Source organism: Tachypleus tridentatus, chromosome 2 (genome assembly GCF_004210375.1).
Source record: "Tachypleus tridentatus isolate NWPU-2018 chromosome 2, ASM421037v1, whole genome shotgun sequence".
Lineage (NCBI taxonomy): Eukaryota > Metazoa > Arthropoda > Merostomata > Xiphosura > Limulidae > Tachypleus > Tachypleus tridentatus.
In genome coordinates this window covers 110,950,954-110,974,813 of record NC_134826.1, presented here as the reverse complement: position 1 = coordinate 110,974,813, position 23,860 = coordinate 110,950,954, and the positions used below count along the sequence as shown (strand labels likewise).

The 23,860-nt window shown below is 33.6% G+C and overlaps 1 protein-coding gene across 1 annotated transcript; it reads left to right on the top strand.

Annotated features, from left to right (window-relative positions):
* Positions 1-5,898: 5,898 nt before the first annotated feature.
* LOC143245582 (galactosylgalactosylxylosylprotein 3-beta-glucuronosyltransferase 1-like) lies at positions 5,899-23,612 on the top strand. The gene is made up of 5 exons (XM_076491941.1): positions 5,899-6,003; positions 18,480-18,823; positions 19,681-19,908; positions 19,941-19,967; positions 23,449-23,612. Exons 1-5 carry the CDS (start codon positions 5,934-5,936, stop codon positions 23,596-23,598), a joined length of 819 nt encoding a protein of 272 aa, XP_076348056.1. The 5' UTR covers positions 5,899-5,933; the 3' UTR covers positions 23,599-23,612.
* The last annotated feature ends 248 nt before the right edge of the window (positions 23,613-23,860 follow it).

Sequence of the window (23,860 nt, the reverse complement as noted above, 5' to 3'; positions counted from 1 at the left end):
TTATAAACATTTTGACGAACGTAAATTTAAATCTCAGAATGAAAATTGTTAACTTGTTTTAGTCCTTATAGGGATTCCTCTATTAAGGATGATCGCTTCATCTACACACATGTAGGGTTGTGAATCAGCTCTTCACTTCCTATGAAACTGCATTGAATTCACTCTAGATTTCAACCAGTTGTAACCTGAAATAAATCAACTTGAAGTTTTTACATAAAAATATTCAAACTTATCGTTAACAAGATCACTATTTAACGATTTAAAGTCATTATTCGGCCCAACTAAAATAACAATTGTCTTAGTCTCGGATGGAATTGTACATTTTTACCCTAACATAGCCATAAATAACTTACAATTGTATGGTGAAAAGCTGTCACTTGAAGTATTAATCATCAGAAAAATATATGAGCTTACCAGTTCTACCAAAATAACCTATCATATCGTAACAGGTGCTTTATAGGATTATTGCAGAAGTCAAACATCTTCAGTATCTATTTTAAAATTTGTATAAAACTAATATTTTAGTGTAGTAGTTACGAAACTAAACGTGCTGTAGCTCAATAGGTTGGCTTAATATAGGTGTGATAGAGCTGGAAGTGAATGAGTCTAGATCTTAGTAAATGAATTGTTTTGTTTTGTGCTAGAGATTCTTGGCTGGTCCGTTTTTCTTTTGGTTGTTGCTGTTTTTGTAATAAATTCTGCGACTCGGTTTTAACCATTTATTTTTGCTGTTTTACTAATTTCGAAAGAAGCTGCCGCCGGCGATCCTGATCATAGCTCTGATTGTCATTATGGGAAGTATATGCATTAATATTTTGCTGTTATTTGTCTTTTTATTATTTTAGTTTTATTATATCTGAAACATTTCGAAATGTTATAATTATCGATTGAAATATATTCAGTTATGGAACTTAGAAAATGAATAGAAATAAATGAATGTCTCTAGGAGTTATAATTATTGCCCCTCGCTAGCACAGCGGTATGTCTACGGATTTACAACCCTCAAATCAGGGGTTTGATTCCCCTTAGTGGGCTTAGTAGATAGCATGTTGCTTGGCAGTAAGAAAACACACAAATACAGTTCTAATTATTACTGATATAAAAAGGATTATATCGTATAAAATTAATTAACAATTAATCAGTCACATTTTGAAGTACAAATAAAAATCGTTTGAGCTCAGTTATCTCTAAACACCTGTATACGGTCACCAAAAGCTTGTCCTATGAGGAAGTAAAACATTTTAAATGAGTTGCCATGCGTCAAAGTTTTGGGACAGATAAGTTTGTGTCATGAATCCATGTAATATACTTTACAGTTGGTTGTGATATTAATTTATGGTTTGTTTATCATTTTTATCGCTTGTATGTTTGTTTAGTCATTACAGTATTTTATTTATGTTGTGTTCTGATACAAATAAACAGGAAGAAAACTAAAGCTTTAACGGAATATTACATAGTGGAACTTTGGGAAAAATAAAGATGTAATATTCAAAACCGGCTACCAATAAAACATAGTATTAAGTTAAAAAATAAAATAAAAATAAATATTGTCTTATAAACAGCACACATTACAAATAAATTTTAAAGTATGTTTATTATTAAGTACAAAGCTACACAATGGGTTATCTGTACTATGTCCAGCATGAGTACCGAACTCAAATTTAGCGCTATGAACTATTAGACTTACCGTTTAGCCACTGAGGGGCAAATTCGAAAGTAAAAATAAGAAACCCATTAAAATAAATAAGAAAAAAAATGTTTGAAAAAATCTTTCAAAGCATAAGCATAGCGATAATAGTGTTGTATTAAACACTATTTTAAAAATTGGAATACATTTGGCTGTAAACAAGATGCTTTTTCTCAATTAATATCTATCAAGAACTGTCTTGAGAGCTTCCAAAATTTATTTTTTTATCCATAGTCTGATCTAAATATCCACGTTTTAAGCATCTTTTTCGTCCTAGTCATTTATTTTCCCCAAAGAATCAAGTTAGATCATGCAAGTATACAAGAGCTCTCAGAAATCGCTGTAAGATATACGAAAAGAAATAATATTATGAAAAGTAGAAATAAACATACGAATGAACTCTACTAATATAATTATGAAGGAATGATGGCAAATGTTTATATTCATATTTATTGAATGGTCACTAAATTGGTTTTGCTTGATTACTCATAAGCATAAAGCTACAAAATGGACCATATGCTATCTGTGCTGCACTCGATTTTTAGCGTTATAAGTCCTCAGACTTAGTCCGGAGCCACAAAGTGGAAGAATAATTCAGAGCCGCAGTCAGTTTCTCTAATAACAGAGACTTCTTTAATTTAGGTTCGGCATGGCCAGGTGGTCAGGGCGCTTGACTCGTAATCTGAGGGTGGAATCCCCGCCACACCAAACATGTTCGCCCTTTCAGCCGTGGGGGCATTATAATGTACAGTTAATCCCACTGTTCGTTGGTAAAAAAAGTAGCCCAAAAAGTTGGCGGTGGGTGGTGCTGACTAGCTGCCTTCCCTCTAGTCTTATACTGCTAAATTAGGGACGGCTAGCGCAGATACCCCTCGTGTAGCTATGCGCGAAATTCAAAACAAATAAACAATCCTTCATTTATTAATCATATTTTATTTTTACCTTTAATTTTTTTTCGTTTTACTTTTTTGTAAATACTCTTTAACAAAAAATGAGTTTCACGCTAAATGTTTGTTACCTTCTGTTAAGTTTACTAGGTTGCTTGAAAGTAGTGCTCTAGTTGTTTCTCACTGATGATTTGTTTGTCTATTTGTAGAAATATTTTATTGTTTTTCCTATTTATCAAATCTAACACATTTTGATTTGTAAATAGTGCAATTCTTTTTTCTTTATAACTTTCTGTAATTTCTTCTTTTGTGTGTTTTTATTATAGCAAAGCCACATCTGGCTATCTGCTGAGCCCACCGAGGGGAAGCGAATTCCTGATTTTAGCGTTGTAAATCCGTGGACTTACTGCTATACTAGCGGGGTGTAATTTCTTTTTTTAGCTGATAAAATGGCTCAAATATTTTATTTGCAAAATTGCACTGACAATTATATCTTAAAATATTTGTTTTCATTTTCTTTCTTGGTTTTAATATTACGTATGCTTTGTTTCCATAACTCACTACGATAAAAAATCTTACCTTCCTTTTTTAACAAGAATTTTTATACATTAGATTTCCTTCTAAAGGTAACCAAACCTTATTTTCTTTTAATATTTAAATATTCTTTTGTGGCTACCCTACGGTTTGAAGAGCACCCTTATGAAGACTTGTGCTAAAAAGAAGGGAAACACATTTTAATGTTAGGAGATAACTTATATCAGTAACAAAAAAAATCTTAACTAGAAGTTTAACGTAGTGACAGATATATCAGGCAATCCCTTAAGTAATGCCCGATTTCAGTTAGGTTCAGAAAAAGAGAAAAGATTTCAAGCGCTTTTAATGTTATTTAATCAATGCTGTATTATCCATTATTATTAATTACTTCCTGCCAACGATTCACAAGCTTTTGAATGACACTTTTATAAAATTCTTGGGGTTTGGAGAAAAAGAATGTAGAGTAGTTTTGACATCATCATGTGTCCCAAGCTCTTTTCCATCAAGATAGTTCTGCAAACTTCGGAATACATGATAATCAGATGGGGCAAGGTCTGGAGAATAAGGAGGATGTGAAATTTTTTCCCAGTCTAGCTCTTCAATCTTTGCAGATGTGATCCTTGCTGTATGGGGCCATGCATTATACACGTTTGCGATTGATCAAAACAGGCCTCTTTTCTTTTAGTGCAACATCCAAGCTTTTTAGCTGTTGATAATAGAAGTCTGATGAAATCGTTACATTGAGTGACAGCAACTCAAAGTGGATCACACCAACAATATCCCACCAAACGCTTAACAAGACTGTCCTACATTGAAGGTCCATTTTGGACTGTGCTTTAGCCAGTTTACCTGCACTGAGCCATTGTCTGCGGCGCTTAACATTTTTATGATATATCCTGTTTTATCTCCAGTCACTAACCTGTGTAAATATTCTCTTTTTCTCTAAGGTCGACTTCTGTCAAATTATGGGGGACCCATTTTCCAAATTTTGACAGCTTTCCAAGTTGTTGCAGATGTCGGTGAACTGTTGAATTAAGCTTCTGTGCTAGTTCTTCAACTGTTACAGCACAATCTTCATCAAGTGCAACCAGCAGTAAGCCATCATTAAATTCAACAGGATGACCTGAACGTGGCGCATCATTTAAGCTGTAATCACCTGATCTGAACTTCTGAAACCACATTCAACATTTTCTTTCATTGAGAGACTTTGCACCATAAACACCTTGAATGTTTCGTGTAGTTTCTGTTGCACTACTGCCTTTTTTTAACTCACAAAGCATTATATGCCTAATGTGCTCTTCATACACATCCATCTTCATAAGGGTTTATTTGTTTAATGATCTGAAAAAGTGGAGTTGGGTTAGTTTCTTTTATTTGTCTGAACATTTTTATACACGTCCTCCTAATATTTTAGTCATTAAAGCCTTCTACAAAGACAGAAATGATGATGCACTTTCTGTATTAGTGTTTCGGACATTACTTATGGGATGATCTGATGTAACGCCTCGATAAGATTTTATCATTATCAAGTATTGAACAGAAAACAGAGTCATGTGGCTTAAAATTAGTCTATTTCTAAGTTCCAGTGAAGAGACAAAGTAAATCCTCCTTACTCATCATGTAAAATATATTGTTCCTGACAGAAATTTAGGTTAAGATAAACTTTATTAGATCTATGTTGGTTTATTAAAACCACTGATACTTTCTTTTGTAGAATATCTAATGATTTATTTCATCATATATTAGCTGCAACACTGGTATAATTAATATCAATATGGTTATCCCGTAGGCAACAAACTTAATTTGTATTGAAGGATGTAGAGAATAAAACAAATAAATATACTCTTTTATACAAGCATTTTTGAAACTTCTAATTTCATGAACCACACATTGGTTCATAATAAGGACTGCCCAGGAATTTCACAAAAATTCTAAGAGAATATATGGTAAAAAACAATCTTAAAAAGCAGACTTGTTCTTGAAAAACATTCAAGACCTTCTATTTCACAGGATAATGCTACTAAAATATTAGTAATAGCAAAAAAGTTGATTTTCCGATTGATAGACAAAATTCAAAATTCATTCGTTTGTTATTTATATTCTTACTATTCATAATATTCTTATTTCACAAGCCTATAGTAAATCGGCTGGGAATATTTTATTTAAACCTGGACAAACCTACTAAAACCTTTCTGTTAATTTCTAAAAGAGAAGAAGAAATTTTATCAAATTTTTTTGTCATTACTGGCCAACTTTTTCTTCAAAGTCATTTAAGCACTGAAGCCTACAGCAAAATGACACGTATGCTGCGCCAAAATTTATGTACAGCTACTAAACAAACTTCTGTGAAGATTGTGGGGCTATTTTAAAATCAATTCTTGAACATAAGCTCTTCGAAGCCATTTGAGCATCGTTTTACTAGTTGGAAATGCTCCATTTTGTACTAGTCAGAAACGCTTCATTTTATTAGAGTAAGCAATATATATATTTATAATAGTGTTGCTATCTTTTTTATTACTGATTATAGTTTTACAAACCATTATATAAAAAATAGACTATGAACATTTTATTGAAACTTGAACAAAAATAATGAATGGAGTATTGAATACTTGAATACATCAAGTACTTTTTCAAATCAATTCAACCTCTTTCATTTTTTTCGCCCTAAAAAGTTCTCTAAGTCTTCCTCTTTCCACCATTATAAAATCACGTATTTTACTTATACACATTAATTGGAAAATAATTTGTGCAACTAATATATATATATATGTTGGTTTTTTGTTGTTTTTTTACAGTGGCAAACTACTTTGAAAAGGGTTATAATAATGATAGTGATTGCTTTCATTGATGTTCCTGTGGATATTGTTTACCTTTCATTGTTTTCAATTCGCTCTGGTAAGCCTTTTCAAGTTTAGAATAAGTTAGTTGTGACAAAATCTCCAAACATTTTGGGAACACATAATATTTGTCTCGTCTATTATTATGTTATTAATTATTGTACTTTTACTCGCTGATATGCAGGTCTTATGTTAGTTTTGGTATGATACTTTATGCAGACATAAGTTAAAAGTATGTGTGTGTATATATATATAAGTCTAAGAATATTATTTTATGAAGTCCATAGACATTTCCAGGCATATCTTTAAAGTCGTAACGGAAACTGTTTGTGATGATAGCACCTAAAAGCGTTAAGAATGTCCTCTCTATAAGATAAAATACAAACGTAGATGCAAAATTAGTTAGCAATCATGGAAATTTAATTGAGGGTTCAGAGTTGAGTGTTTATACGCACAACGTCTCAGCTCCTACTGCCTTTCACTGTTTGCAGCCATAAAGTTCTAATAATATCAAAAGTAGAGCGGATTATAATCCCCTTTACACTAAACATGCTCTCCCTTTCAGCCGTGGGGGCGTTATAATGTTACGGTCAATCCCACTATTCGTTGGTAACAGTGTAGCCCAAAAATTGGCGATGGGTGACGATGACTAGCTGCCTTCCCTCTAGTCTTACACTGTTAAATTAGAAACGGCTAGTACAGATAGCCCTCGTGTAGCTTTGAGCGAAATTTCAAAAACAAACAAACAATCAAAAGTAGAAATAAAATGAAACCACCTTAAAATTATATATACCAAAAATTATTTCCAACTTCCGCTCTTAAACGTTCTAATGATCCTAATTGTGGAAGAAATAATAATAATAAACTCAACCTAGTGATTCTGCTATTTGTTATTTCCAAACTCCTCTCTCTTCTAAATAAAACAAAATTCAAAATATTTTACTTAAAATGGTCTTGAGATGAACAGCAAATCCAACGTCAAACTGTATTTGTAGTTCAAAATCGTCCTCTTTTTCTTTTGTAAAATTATTCAAGTACAACACGAGTTAGCTGAGACAAGACCATCTGCTTGAAGTTGGCCTTTCCAGTCTCGGTTATACTGAAAAAAAAAATTTAGTTTTGACTATTTGAGGTTTTCCTTCAGAGCTATTACTGAATTATCCCAATAGATGACACTAATGCATGAATATATTATACTAATATTAGTGGATGGTCTAATGTAGAGACAGACTTTTGTACTAGAGTACTGTCCCTTTCCTATTGATAAATTCTCGTGTGACAGGCATGCAACTAATTCTTCCAACTATAACTCTCATGTTATTACGAATTATTCCTTATAATTGATCAAGCTAATATTTAAGAATGGATACAAGCCCATCATAGCACCTACGAAAACATAAAAGCAGTAACAATAAACCATCAATAAATTCCACCAATAAACAACACAGACAGATTGCTAATCCTCAAATTCATTAGTACTCTTCAAATAATTGCTCAGTAATATTTCTTATTTTTGAGTTCATAACAATATTTTCTGTATTATCTGAGGTATTAGTTCTGTATATTTATACAAGTTTGGGTTGTTGTTTGTATTGTTCTTTATGATGGATATACCGCACATGAAAATTAAATATTATATAGTAAAGCTTTATGTATAATGTTCGAACTCTATTGTTATTCCAAGTTTTTTTAGCCGGATATACTAAAAGTAAATGAAAAATAAAATCGCGTATTATTTTCTGATGTTTAGTTCAGCGATATATGAAACCTACACAACTTTACTAGCACAGAGAATGCTGTTCAGTCTCTTTGTTGGAAATATAATAATCAAATATTTCCAAATTGACTTTCTAATATATATTCAAAACGTAGCAAGTAAAGGAAGTTACTGTAAAACACACTACGCATGAAATGTATTGCCTAGCTATGCAACACAGTTTGTTACGATGAGATAAACAATGTATACGTTTGTAGTTCATTATTAGTTTTGTCCACGCTTGCCACTTTCAAAGTTCCCATGTGATAAATATTATTAAATTCTTTACACTGCCTATAACTATGTACATAAGAATGCCAACCTCTTCTGCACAATTAAATCATTGTGATTATATAGGTTTCCTTTTTCACTTCACTTATTACGGGAAAGCTATCACCCCTCAGTCCTTACAGGAAATATCTCGTTCTTCCCAGCGTCAGGTTAAGTAACCAGAAGCAAATTACAGTTGCATTGTTTAATTAGTGAAATACCGTTGGAAACCAACACACCTTTATTAATAAACGAAAAAAAAATCAACTGCCAAGAAGTGCGTAAAACTGCATCTCTTGAGACTTGATACAACTTGGGAAATAACAATTTCAATTACATAAAATCTGACGAAATTCCCAATATTTATTTATTATTGTTATTTCAATATACAGGAATATTCATAACCACGTAATGAATTGTATTCTAAAAATACTTACTTTGTTACTTATTAATTTTTGTACTATAAAACTTCTGTAAAACAGTAGACGTTTTGTGAATTGCGAAGTAAACAACTCATTCTGTATTCCATAAACGTGCAAGTTCAGTTTAGAAATCCAAACTTTAGTAGAACTTTCTGTTGTACATAGGTTTATGTGTGGAATTTTATAGTGACAATATTTGGAACGTAGTATCAACAAGTGTGTAGATAAATAGCATAAAACTATAAATACGTAGGCACAGTGATGCACCGTTTGTGTAATCATGTATAAAAAAATTATTTTTTTACATTTATAGTTCATTATACGTTGCAATTTACAAGTCTTTTTGTTTTTGTTTACATTTTTTACTGTGAACTGACAAAAAAAGTAGTTCCCTAACTGTTTGTCAGTCTGTATAGACAATTTATTAGTTGTGTGCGACCACCTTAGAGGTTTAGATTCTATTCAGACTTCTTTCTCCCAAGTCGTCCCATAACAAATGGTTTTGGCCTTATTTCAAATCAGTTTTTGTCATTTAGCTCAACAAATTAAAAACCATGTTGACTTTAATTATACGTGTCTCGTGCTTCTCGCTTAGCAGCCAAAGGATTTGTTTGGTTTGTGTTGAATTTCGTGCAAAGCTTCAAGACGGCTATCTGCGCTAGCCGTCCCTAATTTAGCAGTGTAAAACTAGAAGAAAGGCAGCTATTCATCATCACCTACCGGCAACCTTTGGGCTACTCTTTTACCAACGAATAGTGGGATTGATCGTCACATTATAACGTCCCCACGGCTGAAAGGACAAGCATGTTTGGTGTGAGGGGGATTCGAACTCGCGACCCTTGTATTACGTTTCAGAAAACACTATGCAGTGTTCGATGATGCAGTGTTATAAATTTGTTTTATTCAGAAGTTCTAAGTAATAGATTCATAATAGTTTCTAGAGAAAGTCCAGCCAACTTCAATAACGCTAGCCTTGTTCAATACAGACCGAAAGTCGAAAAAGTTGCAAATTTACATGTTTATAACTTTGGCCTCAAAAATAAAACTAATATTCGTAAAATTACAATGAAATAATTGCGTAATATAAAAGATATTACAAACCTATATCGTAAAACATTTTTTTTCATATTTAGGACGGATTGGCCCAACAGGCAATAGATGCATTCTTGTTTAGCCTGTATGCAGCGCGTGAAAAATTACTTGGGCCCTAATAGTAATATTGCCTGGGCTGGTCCTTTAAAATGCTTTGTTTAGTTGTAATAAAGCTAAACAATGAGCTATCTGTGTTCTGCCTATAACAGATATTGAAATCTGGTTTCTAGCGTTTAACTTCACAGACATGCCGCTGTGCCACTAGAGACATTTAATATGCAAATTTGCTCCTATCCATATTTTTTGTATTACATAATGAAAATTCGCATCAGTCCAAATTTTATGTAGTTGAACTTCGTAAAAAACTAAAATAAATAACATTGCGAAAAGTAAATCCACTGGTTGTATCTACTAATTATAAATGTACAACTAGGGCCCTCTTTATGAAAACACAGTAGTTTAAAACAACAGAATTTTGTAATTTTTATTTTTTGACACATATACCAATTGAACTGAAAAAATATTTCATGAAACACGTCAAACTGACTGAATTGCTTTAAAATCATATTTATTCATTTTTTTAATAATTGTATTTTATATTCAATATTTTCATATTTTTTTTACATTTTTTAAGAATGTCAACAAATATTTTACTAATTAAATTATAGAAGTACCCAGCAGAATGATGTAGTAATAATTACAAAGTTAAAAATCAGTTCACTATTTAGAACAAATGGAATCACATTTTTTAATTATTCACATTTAAGGAACCATCACAATAAAGAGTAAAAATCAGAGAAGAATTATTTCTTGACTTGTTTGTTGTTTAAACTTGTAAATGTCATTGTTAAATTTTTCAGATATCTATGTTGAATAACAACAAAACAGTGCTAGAAAACTTTGCTTACATATAGAGCTGGAAAAGTTCAGTTAAACATTAAGACTTACATTATGTTTACTATTGTTTCATAGTGCTGTTCGTCAATGAACAATTAACGTAAGTAATATGATAATAGTTTTGAAGCTATTTCTTTCATTATTTAAAGAAAAATGATAATTTTTATTATAAGAACTTTTATCAACCATATATATATATATTGAGTAATAGTAATGGTCAAATTGAGTTATTTGACAGTTATTGAAATATACTAATAAATGGATAATGTAATTTATTTACGAATTTGTGGTATATGTGTTCTTAAACGTGTTGGACAAATCCTTTACATCTAAGGATTGACTTGCACACACCCTACAGTAATAAAGGTTTCCCTCATTCGATCGAAATAAATTATTTTAATAAATATCTATTTTATAATGTTTAAAAAAAAACACTATGTTGGATAAAATTTGCAATGAAAAATCTGTTAACAGATATAAAAGAATATTTTATATTGAAAGAAAAACTTTTTATTCTTATGAATTAAATCTTGTGGTTTTGGATTAAGGAAGAAACGACACAACGGGCTTTTGTTTGTTTGTTTGTTTTGGAATTTCGCACAAAGCTACTCGAGGGCTATCTGTGCTAGCCGTCCCTAATTTTGCAGTGTAAGACTAGAGGGAAGGCAGCTAGTCATCACCACCCACCGCCAACTCTTGGGCTACTCTTTTACCACGGCTGAGAGGGCGAGCATGCTTGGCGCGACTCGGGCGCGAACACGCGACCCTCAGATTACGAAGCGCACGTCTTAACGCGCTAGGCCATGCCAGGACCTACACAACGGGCTATCTCTGCTCTACCCACCATTGGTTTCAAAAGCTAGTTTCTACCGTTGTAAGTCCGCAGACATACCGCTCTGCCATTACGAAGATATTAAGTAAATCAAGATTTTCAAAATAAAAATGCTGAAATTTAAAATGAAATAATTTATATTAGAAATCTGTTTCAAATAAAAAGTATCATAGTAAAGAAAATAAATAGATTGACAATAACCTATATTCTGTTATGGACAGACATCTAAACTTTGATAAAATTTATATTAAAACAAATTTTTGAACTTAAAAATACAAAACTTAAGTATTTGTCAAGATATATGTTAAATTTTGAATTTAAACATATACATGGTAAAGATTTAATATATCATATTTAATTAAATTGAGAAGAAAATGGAATCAAATACTTAAAAATAATCTTTTAATAAAGAGAGAAGAAAGATCATGTATAGTTGTAAATTTTAAACATTAGATGCTCTGCTTTTCATAATTCATAAAAGCGTTCGAGGAAACATTTTCCCTATCAAATCAGTGTGGCCAATAGGTATTCTTAAAATATAATAAACCGATAGGACCTCTTTGGCCTGGCATGGCCACGCGCGTAAGGCGTGCGACTCGTAATCCGCGGGTTCCCGCCCGAGTCGCGCCAAACATGCTCGCCCTCCCAGCCGTGGTAAAAGAGTAGCCCAAGAGTTGGCGGTGGGTGGTGATGATTAGCTGCCTTCCCTCTTGTCTCACACTACTAAATTAAGGACGGCTCGGTGCAGTGGGCCAACAACCCACTTAAATACCTGTTGAAGAATCCGCAAGAATTCCTTGATGGAATTTCATGGTGATAACTAACTAACAGGACCTCTAAATTTTTAACTGCAAAAATTTATAGAATAATTTAATCAGATATCAATTGATAAATTGTCTGATAATTGTAACAATAATAAATTCAAGGCCACTTTTTTTCATAGTCATAGTCATAGGTGATTTAGAGATTATTAAATGACAGGAAATTGCAATCAATATTGAAAAAATGAACAAAATCTAAAGATCTAAAAATGTTAAATACTAAAATACTTGGAAAAATATTGGTAATTATATTATCAAAATAAGTAAAAGCATATTTCTTGTTTGAATGGAAATCATATTTCATCAGTTCCATAAAATGTAGCCTAAGAAACACAAATCTATTTCACTACTGAATAGATATTTATTTTAATATTATCAAAAATAAAAGTAAAAAGTACAAGATAATTTATAATTACCCCTAATGAAACTTTGGCTTTATATGTGAAACGTTATATACACAAATCTTAACTAAATAAATTAATAATCCAAGTACATTTAGTAAAAGTACTTTAAAGAAATGTAATATTATTATTAATATAAATCACGAAATAAACAAGTGGATTTATATATAGATTATTCTCACTTGCCATTTTTGTATGCAATTCCAAAACTGTATAAAATTCCTATCTAGGTCAGACTCATAACTGATTCTTTAAATACAGTTACTAAATCTGTATCTATTATTTTTAATAATATTCTCGATATTGCGTGAAAGAATCAAAATACTATGTTTAAATAATCCAGATAAATTCTTTTGGATTATTAATAATAACACTGCACTTAAATGTTTCAGATATAGCCAGTTCTGTTTCCTCCTATGATTTTATACATTGTGTATTAAAATAGATCTAAACGATTTAATCAAAGTATTTAATTAACTATTTGATATATATAACTTTACAGATACAAAAATAGATTTTCCAAAGTTTAAGTTGATTAAAATATTCTTTATTTATATTACTTTTAATGAACAGGTTTATAAACGAACAGTGATTATTCCAATGGAAGCGAACTTCTATTTAAATATGGCCAATTTATTCTTCTTTTTCATGAAAACACATTTTGAAACACGTTTGAAATCCTAAATCACATATATATGTGTTTACATAGACGATCTAACTGCTATAAATAATTAAAATTTTACACATAGCATAATAATATAATCTTCTCTACCTAAATAAAAATGGCTAGTTTGATACAGTGGAGCTGTCAAGGTTTCTGTTCTAATTTGAATGACTTTAAGGCCTCGATTGATTCCTATCATCCTGTGTGTCTTTCCTTACAGTAACTGTTCCTGAAACTTTATGATATATTCACCTTTTGACATTTTTTTATATCAAAATGACAAGTTGTGTGATGGACAAGTGCATGGAGGGTTAGCTTTGCTGGTTGACTAGCACGTAGGCCCATCTCGCCTCTGCCGCTCATTACTAGTTGTGCTCTTTACTTGTATCCTGGAAAGACTTACAATCAATTAGACTTTCATGCTCTTATATAACTGTTGTCATCTCCCTTTGTAATCCTGGGAGACTTTAATGAACAGAATTTTCTCTGCACTGGGAGGGGTAGCTTTTATAGCGTACACCCTCATATCATGGCCTTTTTCTCATTAATATTGGTTTCTTTACCTATTTTCATGCACCTAGTAAATGTTTTACTGCTTTGGATCTGTCTACTTGTTCCCCTTTAAATTACTCTCGTTTCTTTTAAGGGTTGACAGTGACTTATGGAGCAGTGTTGATTTTACACTTGTGTTTTTCGGGAGATTGACTGTGATTGATGCCTTTCAATCCAAGTGCCACAACAGAAGTTGGATCTGGCTGACTGGCTCTCTTTCACCTCTCTGTCTTGCAACTCAATCCTGCTGTCATTAGTTTTCCATTAATTAATGACTGCATGGAAGCAGTAACTGATTGCATCACTCAAGCAGCTGTTCATTCTATACCTAAAACCTTGACCATTTCCCACGGTATCTTCATATTTGGTGGTCTTCAGCCTGCCACCAGGCGTGTGTCCATGTTCAGCAAGTCAGATATTTAGAAGTACATCAGTTATATCTGATGATGTTCACAATTAAATTCTCCACCATCTCTCTCCTGCCGCTCATGCTCTTCTTCTAATTGTCTTTAATCAGAACTGGCAGGATGATTTCTTTTCTGATACTTCGCATCAGGCTACTGTTCTACTTTTTTTAAGCCTGGAAAGGATCCCAAGATTCTTTCTAATTATTATCCAGTTGCTTTGACTAGTTAGAGAAGATGGTTAATGCTTGTCTTGTTTGTTTTCTCTAAGCAAACAATCTCCTCTTGCTCACCCAGTGTGAGTTCCATTGATTGTACTTCACTGTGAACAACCTGATTTGACTTGAGACCTCAATCAGAGAAGCCTTCCACAAATGGAATCATCTTGTTCCTATTTTCTTTGATCTTGAAAAGGCTTACTACAGTAAGTGGAGGTATAATATTTGTGGGGTTTCTACTCATCTGGGTTGCATGGCCATTCAACCATTTTTATTCATAACCTTTTACTGTGATTCTGAATCTGTGTGAGTTTGACACTTTCCAGTTTTTTCATACAGAAATTTGGAATCCCTAAGGACCATGTTTCAATGTCATACTTTTTGGTATCAAGGTCAATGCTATCACTGCATAACTTTCTCGAACTCTTGCAAATAAACTCTATATCAACGATTTCCCCATATTGTATAGGTTGTTAAGCATGAGGTTTGCTGAGAGACAGCTTCATACTGCCCTCAACTGCTTGCTGAAGTGAATCACAGGAAATTGCTTTACATTTTTTCTTCCAAGTAATGTACACAACAATCCACAAGTAGATCTGACACTTAACTGTTTGTTTTTTATTGATCGTTTTTAATTACTAAAACCAGAACCAAAACCACTTGTTCATTACTTGCAGATAAAGTTGGTAAATCGACAGCCAGTTTTTGACATGAATACTACAAATCTTTCCCTGTCATACTATCTATTTCTAGATCTATCTGCTTACAGATGTAAAACGAGAGTTCTATCTCTAAACCTCTCACTCTCATTCGAACACTATATTTACTTAGTGTTTTAAAAGGATATCCTGTTATAAAAGTTGAAATAGCAAAACCTGTGTCAACCAATAATCGACATTCTATACTTTATATTTTTATTAAAAATACTGGTGACACCTCTTTAACGTTATAGACATTCAATCTTTTATTTCATACTTCCGGCATTACCGTTGATTTCTTTCTATAATCCCGGCTGGAATTGCATTTTTTGCTTTCTACTGTGAAGGTAGGGCTATTATTATTGCTAGGAAACTGTTCTCTGAAAATTCTAGTCTTTCTAGCTTTTACCTACTCAGCTGCTCTGAGCATCTGAAATTTCTGGATATCTGGCTTCTGATGCCACAGTTAAAATATGTTATTCACTCATTTCTCTCCTGATCTTTAGAGCAATTTTTTTGTTAAGTGGCCATTCTTGCCATATTTAAAACATTGTAAGTCATCACGCTTATTCTGCTTACGTTGCCAGCATGCTTACTACACTTACTACAGAGTGTAGAGACTTCTATATCTGTTTTTCTTTTAACTTTTTTAGTTCGCACTGCCAAAGAGATAAATTTAATTTAAGATTTGTACCAGTTGTTTGGCGCTGATAGTCATGTTGCTTTGCGCCACTAAAACGCCAACCAACCAATATAACTTTTAAGAGCAGAAGGTGGAATAAAAATTTATCTCGAGACGGCTGGTATTAAAGCTTTTATTAAAATAAAATAGAGATTTTGATCTTCTTAGGTTATCTTCACGTTAGCATAAGATGCTGGGAATAATTTTTGTTTATTTAACTTATCGTCGGTAAAAAGTCTGCCATTCCTATAATTTGCTTTCATATCCAGGTACAACTGGCTGAATTGGTCTGGCATTGGATGACGTTTTTGTCCCCAATGATCAGCCCATTCCACCATGGCTTATTACCATCCCCAGATGTAACATTTCCTTCAATCACTTAAATAAGGCAGATACTCCCGACTCAAGTACCGTCTACTCTTTTGAAATCATCGTTCTATTTTCGTTTATACAGATAATTCAGAATCAGGTGACTGTTTGTGCTCTGTCATGGTGTTTTGTAGCTCAGTGCTTTCTCATAGGATCCCTTATACAGTTTCGTTGTTCACTGCCGAATTGCATACCATTTATTTTGTTCGGATGATGTAGAAGCTATGCAATACAACACTTGTACTATTTACACTGTCTCTTTTAGCTCTCTACTGGCCCTGGAATTGTTTGTCATGATTTCTCAACCTTTTATATTTTGTGACACTCAGGTCACAAAAGCCCATATTTTACTGTTGTGTCGTCGTTACAGCACTATTTTATACATGTATTTGCTAAGGGCTTGACTGACATTGGATGGTGTCATTGGCGATGGTGACATTGTCCAACTTGATTGTATTTCTAAGTTTTTACAAACCATTAGCTTTTTGTATTTTATGTGAGCCAAATTCTTGCTTATTGTTTAGTGTTAAGTCGATTCATTTTTACTTTTGTAAATGGTTTACTGTTAAACTTTTATTTTAACATCTGAGTTTGTTTCAGTTTGATGCGTATGGCGTATACTATTGGATGCATATTCCTCAAGTCCCGTCTGTTTTCTAAATTTGTAGAGATTCTCGAGAGTAAGAATCAACAATATACGTTGTACAAAAACACTAACGTATTTTCGAATATTGTTAAACTTTCGAGATTCGCACCTTATAGGTATAAAATTGCAGCTATCACAAATCGCATGGATACAGTAATGGAATATTGTTGGTCAGTACACTGTAAGCCTTGGAAACTACAATTGTGATTAATACTTATTAATTGGAATACTACAGAATTCGACCACAACCATTTATAGCTTTCGCACAAACCGCTTAACTTGAGTGAATTAACTTCTGACATTGGTATTTCTGCGAGGACATTAAATATGTTCGTTGGTAAGAAATCAGCTTTTAACCAGTGTGAAGCCAGCCAAGAAAAGACAGCTAGCTAGCATAAGCTAGGTGTATCAATACCAACTCAAAATTAATTTACTCGTCGTGGGTCTGGACTGTTGATAAAATATTCAGTTCTGGACCAGATAAAAGATTCAATATACTTTTGAAGTTTGTAAACCTCTTGTATATAAATCAATATCTGTAATAACTATTTGTAATAATCATTATTATAAATTGTTTGTTGTTTTTATATTAAAATACTTTTGTGTTAAGAAAGAAAATCTTTTTAAATTTTGCTTTCTAAGATTTGTGCCGGTTATTTGGCGTAGATAGCCATGTTGCTTTGCGTCAGAAAAACAGCTAACAACCAATCAATATTTACTATTAGAAACCAATAGAACCTTTAAGAGCGGAGGGTGGGAATAATTTTTAGTTGATATAATTTTAAGGTGGATTTATTTTATTTCTACTTTTGATATTATTAGAACTTCTGAGGGTAACTGCCTTCTCACAATGGAAGACAGTGAAAGGCAGCAGGAGTTGAGACATGATGAGTACAAGCACTTAACTCCGCACCCTTAATCAAATATCGATGATTGACAAATAGTTTTCATTCGCGTTTGGATTTTGTCCGATAGATGGGATATCTCCAACGCTTCTGGATGTTATCACCACAAAAAGTTTCTGTTATAAATTCAAGGATATGACTGGGAATGACTGTGAACTTCATAAAATAATTTTAAGACTAATATTATGTTCATTATTGTTTTGTGGTACTTATTTTAGGGGCTAATACAATTAATTTAGGTAATATGATTGTTTTGTTTGTTTGTTTTTTTTAATTTCGCACAAAGCTACTCGAGGGCTATCTGTGCTAGCCGTCCCTAATTTAGCAGTGTAAGACTAGAGGGAAGGCAGCTAGTCATTACCACCCACCGCCAACTCTTGGGCTACTCTTTTTACCAACGAATAGTGGGATTGATCGTAACATTATAACGCCCCCACGGCTGAAAGGGCGAGCATGTGTAGCGCGACTGGGATGCGAACCCGCGAATTACGAGTCGCACGCCTAACGCGCTCGGCCATGCCGGGCACAGGTAATATGATAAAGGTTTTGAAGCTATTTTTTCACTGTATAAGTATATATGTATATATATATTGTACTGTGAATAACTAAGGAAACAGATCCAAAAGTAATATTATCCTACTTCAGTTTTTTTTCCTCGTTTCAAAGCCACCAGTGGTGAAGTGGAATGTTTGCGGACTTCCACACTAAAAACCTGGTTTCGATACCCTCGGTGGGCAGAGCAGCTATAGCCCATTGTGTAACTTTGTGCTTAATTCTAAACAAACAAACTCTTTCTAAAACTTATTCTTGCCATCAAACGTATTGTTTATGATATTTAGTAATTTTTCGAACATTTATTAATGTATTATTAGAAAATAAATTAATCCGACTCTCCTTTTCTGTAGCTCCTTCTCATACTCCAACGATTCATATCATCACTCCGAACACTTTCATAAATGGAATACGAATTGCTGATCTAATACGGTTTTCACAAACGTTAATGAGTGTTCCTAATCACCACTGGGTACTTGTAGAAGTTGAAAGTCAAAGTTCTCTCCTATTTCAGCGCGCCTTAAAACGAAGTAATGTTAATTTCACCTATTTGAAGATCCAAAATAAACAAAACCTGAGCTTTGTAAGTAACTTATGTGTCCAAGTGGGCCTTAATTTTATCCGGAAAACCGTGTCCACCGGAGTCGTTTTTGTGGCAGACCTCGAAAATACTTTTGACTTGGATTTATTTGAAGAAGTAAGTACTTCCCTTAAACAACTTTTCATCGTTTTTCAAACCTAGTAATTACATTCCTAAAGTGAAACACTTTTTCGATTTGTAATATAAAAATCGTATACATATTATTTTAATATTTCAAGTGTGACACGTTTACCCATAACGCCACCTTTTTCTTAGTCTAAAACAGTGTAATTTGTTTTTAAGGTACATGTGAGTGATAATAACGTGAAAACTCGTATTTTAAAGCACAGATAGACCATTCTGTAACTTTCAGCTTAATTATTTCCTCAAATTTGAGAGGTAAGTTTAAGAGCATATAACCCTAAAATTTAGAGTTGCAAAACTGCAGTGAGCAGAGGGTAGACAGCCCATTGTGTATCTTTGCACAAGGAAGACAACAAATAAACTCTTCTAATTTCACTTGAATTGCAGAATGAAGCTTTAATTGCACAAATCTTCTGTGAACAAAGTAACTCAGGTATTTGGTCATTATTTCAGGGATGCAGACACAATCATAGTGACAAAATTTTCAATAATAAAGTTATGATAATAATGTTTTCATATTAAACAATCCTCAGAATATTATATTCTAACAGTTTTTAAGACTTATAATTTATCTATTACACTAGAAACAGTCGCTTCATAAGTTGAAGATTTTTTTATAAAACTATAAATATTTGAGCAAATAATGGTTAAAAACAAAATTACGAAGTTTTATTGTTCTTGAATAAGCATCAAATAATTTTTGGTTCTTAAAAGGTATGATTTTATTTTGATTTGTATTTATCTTTGCAGTTTTTCTTATATGCTGCGTCAATTATAAATATATAATACATCAAAAATATTTAGTCTTAATTTTTTACTTTTTTGAACAGATCAGATACACACAAAAAGTTAGTGTTTGGCCAGTGGGATTAGTTCCACCTTTGTCAGTTAGCAGCCCCATCGTTAAAAATTCAAAAGTAGTTGGATTCCATGATGAACATAGTCAGAAGACAAAATTTGCTATGAGATGGACAGGATTTGCTATAAATATTGAGTTTATGTTACTGCACTCAAAAATAACTACTTCTATGAGCAGAAACTTTAATGAAGATTATTTTTTAAAAAGCTAAATATCGACTTAGATGATTTGGAAGTTAAAGCTGACAACTGTACACAGGTAAGTTCAGAACTGGTCTTAAGTTTAAAAATTAAAATAAAACTATATTTCAGTTTTCTCGCTTCCGCAACTTTCTGGGATTTTCTTTAGGGCTTGGCATAAACTGGTAGTTAGGGCGCTTGATTCGCAGGCCGCTGATCACAAGTTTGAATCTTATCACTGAATATTCGCACCATTTCAGCCATAATGGTGTTATAATATAAAGGTAAGACCCAATATTTGTTGTTAAAGAGTCGTGTAGAAGTTGTCGGCGGTGGTGGTGATTAGCTGCTTTTCCTCTTGTCTATTACTTCAAAATTAGGAACGGATCACGCGGCTAACTTTCGAATAACTATGTATAAAATTTAACAAAATAACCAACAATGACCATCAATTATACAATATCAGGTAAGCAAATTTTCCGATTACGTTTTTACTCAGTTTAAGATTATAAGTGTCTTTTAACTACACAATCTACTTAATAAAACGTTGCTACCTGTGATTTCGTTATTCAGCCTGCTTTAAAAAAGTATTTGATCTTTATAGTTCAATTTTTATCTTGTGTCACATTTTTCTGTTCCTCAACCTTCTAGTCTTTTTAATCGCTTCTAGATTGTAAATTTCTCCAATTACTCCAAACCACCCTCCCCCACAGTAGCTTAGCGGAATGTCCAATGACTTATAATGCCAGAAACCGGCGTTTGATACCGCTGGTGGGTAGAGCACAGATAGTCCGTTGTGTAGCTTTGCGCTTAACTACAACAAACAAAGAATACTTCAAACTACTGCGTAAATTGTTTGTTTGTTTGGGAATTTCGCACAAAGCTATTCGAGGGCTATCTGTGCTAGCCGTCCCTAATTTAGCAGTGTAAGACTAGAGGGAAGGCAGCTAGTCATCACCACCCACCGCCAACTCTTGGGCTACTCTTTTACCAACGAATAGTGGGATTGACCGTCACATTATACAACCCCACGGCTGGGAAGGCGAGCATGTTTAGCGCGACGCGGGCGCGAACCCGCGACCCTCGGATTACGAGTCGCACGCCTTACGCGCTAGGCCATGCCGGGCCAACTGCGTAAATAGAGGGCAGAAAAAACTAATGTCGGGTTAACAACTTTTGAAAGTTAAATTTGTACAAAAGAAATGGAAAAAAAGAACATTTTCGGAAAGAATAACAAACTGCTGTCCTACGTTTCTAAGACATGTATATTTATTAAATTTTCTGTGTTATTTCGCGCTCATGAAATTCACATAAAACTAAGATAAAACAAAAGTGGAAGTACAACTTTACTTAACTAAAGTAACTGACTTTGCAGTTGTTTTGGCTTTTAAGAGGCTTGAGAGAAATCCAGGAGCACTCAGAAACTTTAGTTTCTCTTCAACTTTACTCGAGGAAGAGTTTGGTTCTTTTGGGGATGAATATTTAAACTGCTAAGCTGGTATGATGCTTAGTGGATTACTGGAGGTAATTAATAGGTTGAAAAATTAACATTAGAATTATGTGATGTTTGGGGAAACGTGTGAGACGAGAAATAGGGAAAATAAGAGGGCTGACTTTAGTTAAAGGCGGTGATAGCTTGGGTGTTAGCTAGGTGGTACATGAATGAGCGCAGAGGCCAAAGCTGTAGTAAGGTAGTGAGTTCCAGGATTAAGGGTTTATTTTTTTAGTGGTATTAAACTTTAGTGGAGGGCGATCAGCGTAACGTGGCTTTAGATTAAACACTTAACTTGAACATTAGTTTAAATTTTGCATTATGATTATTAACTTTAAGTTAGCATGATAAGGCATCTTTTCAGGGCAGGGATCTCAGGATTAAGGAAATCAAGGTTGATAATTTCGCTGTGTGGGAGTGGAGGAACGGAAGTAGCCAGAAAAACCTGCTTTCATACTAAGGGCGCCGAATAAATACCCTGACCGTGCAATGAAGAGACTGTAAAGTGTTATTATAAACTAGAAACTTTACTTAAATAGCGAACAAAAAATAACTGGAATAAATTGAAACAATAGTGAGATAATTAGTTGTCAAAACAGCTGAGTAGGTGAATAAATGGTGGATCTTTTTTATGATTGATGTTGAGGCGTATGGATCTGTGGAGGTCAGAATCCTGTTCCTGTTCTTTGACAGCCTGTATTAAATTATTGAACGTGGAGAGAGGGTTTGAGTCTGCTGGCAGGAGATTAGACGTTTGTCTGTGACCGATGTGGCTTTAGCTGTTTTGGATAGTGAGGTCCGGGTCATGACTGTAGGGCTCGATATGGACAGGTAGTTAAGGCACTCGACTCGCAATCCAAGGATCGCGGGTTCGAATCCCCGTCACACCAAACATGCTCGCCCTTTCAGCCGTGGGGGCGTTATAATGTACGGTCAATCCCACTATTTGTTGGTAAAAGAGTAGCCCAAAAGTTGGCGGTGGGTGGTGATGACTAACTACCTTCTCTCTAGTCTTACACTGCTAAATTAGAGACAGCTAGCGCAGATAGCTCTCGAGTAGCTTTGCGCGAAATTCAAAACAAACAAATAAACATGACTATAGATGTTGACTTCATCTTCATTCGTGGAGTCTGGATAAACTTGGTGCAGCTAGTTGTCGTCAGAGTCTGTTGGTCTTCTTCTACGTCGGTCTATGGGTGGAGTTGTCTATGACCTGTGGAATGCGTAAAGCAACATTAGTATTTAATGGAGCTGTAGTTGATGTGGGGTTGCTTTGTGTTAAGGTTGATGGTATGGCAGGCTCACTGGTCTTTTAGAAATGTTGTGGTGGTCCTCTGTGCGAACGTGAAAAAAAAACTGGTAAAAACAACTGTTAGTTAAAATATGGTTAGCTAGTTGTCTGAAGGTGGATACCACCTTCATACACTGAGTGGGGAGGTCTGTAGTCTTTGACTGGATTTAGTAGACAGCATGAAGATTCAAAGTCTCTTCAAGTGAGTGTTGGGTATCGCTTGAGAGATAGAAAGATGGATGTCCGTAAGTAAGACAGGTAAAAGATTAGTTAAGACTTTAGTGGTAGACCATTGACATTAATGTTAGCAATCCGAATTTTACAAAGATAAGTATGGTCAGGTAGGGTGGAGTGCTAGAAAAAAACTCCGCCTCAACGAAGAATTTTTGTCTTTCTCAGGTCAGTAGGAACTCCAGGTTTAAACTGGTTGATAAAAGTGATGATTTGTCAATGGGTGAAGTCCAACGGTAATCCACCAAGGATTACCGAAGAAAAAAGCATGCTATTTGGTGAAGAACTGGTTGACTAGGTAGACATCTTAGCAGGAATAAATTTGTACGTCAAATCAGCTTGGCTACTAGACTTGGAATTTTAACTACGAGTTTGACTTAACTTTAACTGTGTAATTACTTTTCTTGTGACTGTAGTTTGTCTTCTTTGCTGAATGTTGTAGTTATGTCATTTAAATACAGAACCACAAAAAAGATGCAATATTCAAACCTGTTTTTGCTTTGTTGGCACTTATAAAATATCTTTCGGTGTTTTTTTATTCTTTAGGTACTGGCATGGAACACGAAGACTGTTCAACGGAAATTCCCAAAACTAGAGCACATGTATAGATATAATTGGTATCACCCTGATTTAAATCTTCGTCTGCTTTATCAGAACATATTAGGAATAAATGTGTCCGACTGGATGCCAACGTAAACAACTAAATTTCTCACTGCAAAATTTTGGAAATTCATTATTCATAAACATGATTTGTTTTTGTATGAAAAATGGTTTCAATAAATAATAAAAAAGTGACATGGTGGATAATTTAGTAAATATCGCTTTAGTATTTTCTATATTTTATTAGAATTTAAAAAAAATATATATTGTTATATAATTAACATCTATTTATATATGAGCTTATTACAACACACTATACAAACCTAAAATCTGGCAATCATTGTTTACAAAAATGAAT